Source organism: Lynx canadensis, chromosome C1 (genome assembly GCF_007474595.2).
Source record: "Lynx canadensis isolate LIC74 chromosome C1, mLynCan4.pri.v2, whole genome shotgun sequence".
NCBI classification, from domain to species: Eukaryota; Metazoa; Chordata; class Mammalia; order Carnivora; family Felidae; genus Lynx; species Lynx canadensis.
In genome coordinates, this window is record NC_044310.1 from 33,125,825 (window position 1) to 33,134,015 (window position 8,191).

Below are 8,191 nucleotides of genomic sequence, written 5' to 3' on the forward strand. Positions count from 1 at the left end.
AGCCCGCCTGGGTTTCTTGCCTTGTGGCAGCCAATACAGCCAGTGGGAATGAAGGATCCTCCTCAGGACCCAATCCTGGAGGTGTAGGGCGGGTCCTCTCTGGGTTCCGGCTCCGGCTCCTCCCCCGGCCCACAGAGGCAGCGCTGTCCCTGATCGAGCGGCGGGAGCGAGGTGGGTCCTGGGTGGGCCCGAGGTCGCGGGGGAGGCGGATACGGCTTTGTGGGGAACTCTGAGCATGGCCCCTTCCCTCTCTCCCGGGAATTAGAGGCTGTGGCTTTGCTCCCTGGACCCAGTGGGGAGCAAATGGGACCCGGTGGTCCCCCCCGCCCCGACCCCTGGCCCCCGCCCCTGGCCCGCGCGGCCAGGCGGCTGGCCTCAGCCCTTATTTCAGGCCCTCCTGTTGGCCTTTCAGTCCAGCCCCACCTGGCACTGACCATACTTTTTGGGGCCAGCCCCTCCGCATCTCCCTAGCCTCCCGCCCAAGCCAGTCCGCTACTCAGAACCCAGCTCCTGTCCTCTGGGAGGCGCGTATCCTCGACTCCGCCATCGGCTTCTCCCCGCTACTTACAACCCAGCCTCCTGGCTCCCGCCCCCCTGACACCTCTGATTGCAGCCTGTGCCTCCTCTCCCCAGGTCATCTCCTCGGACCCTCGGACTCCTATGGCCTCCTCTAACTGACCCGTTATGCAGCTCCCCGATACATTTCCCTGTTGTTCAACACCTTGTCCCTGGTCTTTCCAAGCTCTTCTCTCCCCATTACCTCCCACCCCCTACCCCTTGACTTGACCCTAAAGACCCCGAACTTTGGCCCTTCAGACCACTTTCCAGCTTAGCCCCTTCCCTCTAACCCAAGCCCTTGACCTTCAGCATCTGTGATCACCAGCCCCATCTGCTTGGCTCTTATTTCTTAGTCCTGGTCGCTTCACCACTGCCCCCAGTGTCTCCCACCTTCGATCTTCCCTGTACCCCTGGGCCTCCTGGGAAGCCAAGACTGATGGGCCCTTCTCTCCCCCAAATCTTTGAAATGTGACCTGAAAGTGTATCTGTACCTTACTTGTCACTGTGTTCTTAGTAGATGGTGGTCTCCCCATCTCTCTGTAAGTCCCAATCTTGCTCACCTATCCTGTAAGTCCTAGCTCAGATGCCTCCTTTTCCATTTAGCAGCTCGTCCTTGATCTCTTCAGGGAGCTGCGCGGGTGTCACCTGAACTCCCGAACTCCTGTGGCACTGTTCTTACTCCTTCCTCCTTCCCTTCCCTCCCCACCTCTCACTCTCCCCCACTTCTCTCCAATACTGGTGTCAGGCTTAAAAGCACTGGCTTTGGAGTGATGGGCATAGGTCCCAGTTTTGCTACTCACTTGCTGTGTGCCCTTGGGCAAGTTATAATTGCTCTGAGCCTCAGTTTCCTCATCTCTAAAATAAATTGTGTAAATGAAATGCCATGATTTGTATATAGTGTTCAGCCCAGGGCCTAGCATTTAGTATCAGCTTAAAAAAATGTGGACTATTATCGGTTCCTGTATAATGTGCCAGGTGCTGTGCGAGGCATTGAGGAACGGTACAAAGGTGACTGAGGCACAGTTCCTGTCCCCTTAGAACTTAACCTTCTATACCATATGATAGTGTCTGGAGTTCATGGCCTGTTTCCCTGAACTGTGCCATAAACTGAGGGTAGTAACCATAATCCTAAATCTTTTTGCTCTTCTTTGGATCCAGCATTCAGTCCTGAGGTGAGTCAGAGCTTGGTACATTATAGGTGCTCAGAAGAGCAGGATTGGAAGTGAGAGGGGTCCATGTCGCCCCCTGCATAGACAGAGGTACTAGAGCCCTAGGTGGGGTGGGCAGGGCTGGGGCTTGAATTCAGATCACATCCTTTAATTCATACATTCAAAAAACATTTGAGCACTGCCTTGTGCTGAAGAGAGATTTCCAAAGTGACCTAGTCCCTCCTTTCCAATGACTTATAAATTTCTAGTGAAGCCAGATAATGTTAAAAGATAATTGCAAATCACTGTAAAAGCAAGTACATACAAACAGGAGTCTGTGTTTGCATAAAGGTGGAAGTGGGCAGGAATCAAGAGATTGCTGAGGAACAGAAACAGACACAAGCGAGCCTGAAATGAGTTCTGGAGACAGGCCTGGTCTTTACTCAACTCTTTCAACAAATATTTATTAAGGACCTACTAGATATGACTGTCAGTGCTTTAGGAACAAAGACCCCGTCCCTCATAGGACTTCTGTTTTAGCAAGGGGAGGCAGACACTAAATAATTGACATAATAAATAAATAGAATGTTCGCAGGTGAGAAGTTCTGTGGGGTAGGGGGATGGGAATGTGGGAACGGGGTTGTAATTTTTAAAAGGATTGTCAAAACTAAATAAGTGTCAAGGAATAAATTGTTTTTGATGTTTACTTGCATTTTTGAAAGCGAAGCAAGCCTCCTTCACCTCCCTTATCTAGATTCTTCAAGAAACACTCTCAAACAAGGACTGGGAAACTGTAGTTCAGCTCCTTTTGTCTTAAAGTTTTATTGGAACACAGCCACACTCATTCATTTTTGTGTTGTCTGTGGCTGCTTTTACGATACAACAGCAGAGTTGAGTAGTTGCCACAGAGATCCTATGGCCCCAAATATTTACTGTCTGGCCCCTTCCAGAAAAATTTGCTGGCCTCCACTCAAAGATTTGAGGCTCTGTCCATATTGTACATTTTACCTTGTACCATTTTTTTAATTGGTACAATTAATTTAATTGTCCAATTTTTTTAATGTACCTTGTACATTTTGTACCTTGTACCATTTTTTAAATTAGAAACAGTTTTTCTTTCCTAACAAGATCACATAAGGGATCTTTTTCATTCTTGTGTTCTCTGCAGGGCCAGGACACGGTGTCCTCCTAAGTCCCATGGGGGACAAGGTCTTTGTTCTTCTAACGTAACCCAAATTCCTAAAGTAGCAGCAGTCATACCTAGTAGGTCCTTAAGATATATTTGTTGAATGGGTTGAGTAAAGGCCGGGCCTGTCTCTGGAACCCATTGTCCTCAACCGTGGTAACAGTAGCTGTCATTTGCTGCCACGCAGCATGCTGAGCACGCCGTAGGCATGCAGGATAGGCGGGTGTCACAGGGTTAGTGATGTGGGAGTTGAGGCTCCCGGTGCTCGAGTGATTTGCCCAGTTCTGTACTGTGTGCCACCATCGGGATACGACCCTAAATACAGTCAGCGCCCCTTCCGTTACGGCTGTTGTGTGTTCCACAAGTACTTGCTGACTTGAAGGAATCCTCAGTCTGTCATTTTCTACCATCGCTGTCCTTTCAGTCTTGCTCCCACCCTCATCCCTTGCTCGTGTCTGCCCGCAGTATCTCCGCCGGCCCACTGCACCTTCTGAAGTGCTGCTATTGCTTTGGGGCCCAGAGGAAACCCCACGCCCGGCAGAAGTACTTCATCCCTCGCCCCTGTCCTGGGCTATAGGAATGCAGAGGAGTCTGCGCAGCTGAGCAAGCATTTACCGATGTTTGCATAAGTTGGCGCTGTGTGTGTGTGAGGAATGTGGTTTGTGTCTGTCTTGTTTTTTTGTTTTGTTTTGTTTTGTTTTAACTTTTAAAAATTTTTATTATTTTCAAAGTTTATTTATTTATTTTGAGAGAGACAGAGAGAGCACAAGCGGGGGAGGAGCAAAGAGAAGGAGAAACAGAATCCCGAGCAGGCTCTGCACCATCAGCGTTGAACCTGATGTGGGGCTTGAACTCACTAACTGTGAGATCATGACCTGATCTGAGATCAAGACGCTTGACAGACTGTACCACCCAGGCACCCCAATGTCGGTGTGTCTTTGTACATAGCATGTGAGTGTGTGTGATTTTGTGTGGTGTGACAGTAGAGCTGTATTTGTGATTGTGTAGCCATGTATGTGGCTACATGCTTGGGAGGACTATGTATGTATATGGGATGTGTGTGGCTGTATGTGGCTATATGTGGTATGCATGTCTGTGTATGTGGCTGTGTGTGGTATGTGTATATGGTGTGAGAATGTGGTTGAGTGTGTCTGGTATGTGAGTATGGCTGTGTGTGTATGTGGCCTGTGTATGTGGTTGTATATGGTGTTGGAGAGAGGAAGTGGGCATTGACCAATCAGAGCACACGGCCCAGACCCTGCAGTAGGTCTTGGAGGGCCCAGACGTTAACCGTTAGTTGCTAGGTTAGGGTGAGTTCCGGGGAGGGGAAGGGTGGCAGAATGTTTAAGAGGAATCATGCTGGGCCTTGTACACAGCTAGGAGAGCCTCAAGAATGAGAGGTTCTTTTCTGTTCATTCTGAAAGCAGGGAAATGGAAACTTTTCAGGAAGTATTTTCAAAAGAGATCACCATAAAAGTAGTTTTAGTTAGCTTAGAGTTAGGCAGGAAAATGGAATTTTACCCAAATGGGAGCTCCTTTACTTGTACATGAATTATAGTCTAGACTGTCATTTTTCAATGATATTGAGAAAAGTGACATTCGCGTTGCGCAAGTATCTGTTGGGCATAGACAAAGCTGATGCCTCTTTACTCTGATGGGCAGCTTTAAACATCCGTGGAAGTTTGTAACTTGAAAGTAAGTAAAGGCATTGCATCCAAGTATTCCAGTTAATTGAGGTTATTTCTAATGGATGGTTCCCTGGGGAAGGTGTACACCCCTTTACCAGAACAAGATTCCCTGTGGTCTAGCCTGACCCAACACCAAGGAATAAAGGTGTTGGCCATTTGTGTTCATTCTCAGGGTTCAGAAATGGGCAGTGAGAAGGAGAAGGAGCAGAATCCAGAACAGCACCTGCCTGAGGAAGGGGAATGGGGTGAGCCTTGGAGAGTGGAGGACTCGGAGGGTTTTCGGATCCCAGATGGAGAGAAGGAGCATGAGCAAGAGAGCCTGTCAGAAGGTCCACAAGAGATCCACCCAAAAAAACCGTGGCAGAAAGTCACCGACCCCGCCAGAGAGCCCGGGGGCCCCATGGCTCACCCAAGGCCCGAGATCGACGAGAAGCCCTTTATATGTGCCCAGTGTGGCAAAACCTTCAATAATACCTCCAACCTGAGAACACACCAGCGGATCCACACCGGTGAGAAACCTTACAAGTGTTCTGAATGTGGCAAGAGCTTCTCGAGAAGCTCCAACCGCATCCGGCACGAGCGGATCCACCTGGAAGAGAAGCACTACAAATGTCCCAAGTGTCAGGAGAGTTTTCGGCGGCGCTCAGACCTTACCACGCACCAACAAGATCACCTGGGCAAGCGGCCGTACCGCTGTGACCTCTGTGGCAAGAGCTTCAGCCAGAGTGCCACGCTGGCGGTGCATCACCGGACGCACCTGGAGCCAGCGCCCTACATCTGCTGTGAGTGCGGCAAGAGCTTCAGCAACAGCTCCAGCTTCGGCGTGCACCACCGCACGCACACGGGCGAGAGGCCCTATGAGTGCACCGAGTGTGGGCGGACCTTCAGCGACATCTCCAACTTTGGAGCACACCAGAGGACCCACAGAGGGGAGAAGCCCTACTGGTGCACTCTGTGTGGGAAACACTTCTCCCGGAGCTCCAACCTTATCCGCCACCAGAAAACGCACATGGGAGAGCAGGCTGGGAAAGACGCCAGCTGAAGGACAATGAGGGAGAAAGAGAGAGAGAGACCCCAGCCTAGTGTAGGAAGATCTGTAGGATCTGCTGCTGCCCCCTTGACCTCAAGCCCCTCCTCCCACTTTGGAGAATGGTTTCCTGTTGCCTCTGAAGCCAGGATCTCCAGGAAGTCCTGAGAAGGGACCCTTGAGTAAAAATCCCTGCCCCTTTCCAGGCCAATTTCTTGCCTTGGAAAGTGGGAGGATCCAGTCTTGGCTTCATCTCCTTGGGATGAAAGAGAAGTAGGATAGGCTTGGCACATGCTCGTATCATTAGGGCAATCATCCCCTGGCCTTTGAGGAAGTCCCTGTGAGGTGGCATCACTGTCTGAAGGTCCTCGGAATTGTGTATGAAATGCTTGGGGCACATTGCAGTGGCTGCCAGTTCCCATCTGCTGGGCCCCACCTGTGTTGCGGGGAGCAGCCTTCCCAATGGAAGGGGCCTCCTTGGCCTGGAGAAGAGGTCTGGCCCTGCCTTAGGAACGAAAGGGAAGCCCTCAGGGAGCCTTGGTCTAGGGACCTTCACAGTCCCCCATGTTTGTGACTTGTTCCCCCCACCCCACCTCCATCTGTTCCCGGAGTGATTAGCAGTAAAACTCTTCAATGAAAAGGACCTGTGTACTTATTTGGGGCATCAAGGAAGTGGGAGCTGGGGAGGCAGCCATGCTGCAGCCTCTCTGGAAGGGGGTTGAATTCCAGGAAAGACAGAATGGGTGGCTGCTCTGAAAAGCAGAGGAAAGCAGTCTGAGTCTCTGGGGCCTTTGAGCAGGAAGGCAGGAGGAACCCACATATGCTGTAGATTCTATAGGTCACATTACATCTTTGTGTCATTGACGTTCGCTCAAGGGAATAAGATGAGGAAACAAGTGAGGAGAAGTGAAGTCAATTGCTGTGAAGTTACACAGCAGGTATGTGGGGGAGCCAGAGTTCACACTTGGGCCTCCTTTGATTCTGAACTGACGCTCTTTTCATTACATGCACCTACTGGCTTCTGAAGGAGGATCCACTTAGGGGGCCGGCCTGGGACCAAGTGAGTCCCTGGAAATGGGAGCTAGTGGGGCCTTCTGGTGTGGCCCTGGTTCATTTGCTCTGTGGGAAGTCAGTGCCAAGTATGAGAACCTTTCCTCCCTTAGATTCTTGATTGACATTTATTTGTGTCTAGGAAAAGTGATAAGTGTTGGGGAGTAGGGGTGAGGGCTGGGATGAACCCATGATGAGGGTCTTTGCCTTTCGTAGCAATGGTTTAGTTCCCAAGGCTGGGACAGCTTGGTGGGGATCCTGCCCAGCTTCCTGCCCTCCTGGTTTCGGCCTGGCTCCACATGCCAGATTTCCATGTTTTCTGACGGCAGTTGAACATTCACCCAGATTTCCTCCAACACATAAAGAAGACCCTTCTCTCTCTACATCTCTTGCCAATCAGGTCCTGCTCTTCCAGACTGGGAGGCCCTCTTCATTTGTAGCCAATTGCCAGAATGTGATTCTGATACCAGGCTTAAAACTGGCACCGTCTGTGACCTGACCTATCACATGGGATCCTGCCACCCAGCCAGAGACGGATGTGCTAGTAGCTTTGTACTCATTATGTTGAATTCTCACGTAACCCTGGGAAGTAAGAAGTACCCACATTTGACAGAAGGAGAAACAGGCTGCCAGAAAGTGACTTGCCCAAGATCACATGGCAAGTAAGTCGCAGGGGCAGGACTCCACCTACTTCTGCCTAAACCCAAAGCCTGTATTCCAACTATAAAAGAAGACTTTCCAAATGATGCCCTGACATTTGTAGGACACTACAGTTTACAAAGTACTTTTTAAAAAGTTTTTATTTTAATCACCTGGTGCTCGTCATGACAAGGACACTCCTTAATCCTCATCACTTGTTTCACCCATCCTCCCACCCACCTCCCCTTGCGTGACCTTCAGTTTGTTCTCTACAGTTAACAATCTGTTTCTTGGTTTGTCTCTCTCTCTTTTTTCCTTTTGCTTGTTTGTTTTGTTTCTTAAATTTCACATATGAGTGAGATCATACGGTATTTGTCTTTCTCTGATTTATTTCACTTAGAATTATACTCTCTGGCTTCATGCATGTCATTGCAGATGGCAAGATTTTATTTTATTTTTTTAATGTTTTTTATTTAATTTTGAGAGAGCACAAGCAGGGGCAAGGCAGAGATGGGGCAGAGGATCTGAAACAAGCTCTGTGCTGACAGCACAGCCCGATGTGGAGCTTGAACTCACAAACTGCGAGATCATGACCTGAGCCGAAGTCGGGACGCCCAACTGACTGAGCCACCCAGGCGCCCCAAGATTCCATTCTTTTTCATGGCTGAATAATATTCCACTGTATATACCACACCTTCTTTATCCACTCGTCAGCTGATAGACACTTGTGCTGCTTCCGTATCTTGGCTATTGCAAACAGTGCTGCTATAAACATAGAGGGGCATGTATCCCTTTGAAATAATGTGTTTATATTTGACAAAGCACTTTTATTTCATATACATCTTTCTGCTTCTTCAAAATCTGCGTACAGAATATTTTAAACATATAGTCACCC

The 8,191-nt window shown here is 49.4% G+C and overlaps 1 protein-coding gene across 2 annotated transcripts; it reads left to right on the forward strand.

The window, feature by feature from the left end:
- Positions 1-119: 119 nt before the first annotated feature.
- Positions 120-6,247, forward strand: ZNF691 (zinc finger protein 691). Of its 2 annotated transcripts, none has more exons than XM_030325476.1 (2): positions 120-171; positions 4,753-6,247. In XM_030325476.1, the coding sequence occupies exon 2, from the start codon at positions 4,762-4,764 to the stop codon at positions 5,620-5,622; it is 861 nt and encodes a 286-aa protein (XP_030181336.1). In that variant the 5' UTR covers positions 120-171; positions 4,753-4,761; the 3' UTR covers positions 5,623-6,247. The 2 variants fall into 2 exon arrangements, with proteins under 2 accessions (XP_030181336.1, XP_030181337.1); XM_030325477.1 differs by lacking the exon at positions 120-171 and adding an exon at positions 3,761-3,843.
- Positions 6,248-8,191: the final 1,944 nt, after the last annotated feature.

Excerpts from the sequence above, each read along its gene's own strand:
- ZNF691 (XM_030325476.1), top strand. The coding sequence starts at position 4,762 with ATGGGCAGTGAGAAGGAGAAGGAGCAGAATCCAGAACAGCACCTGCCT.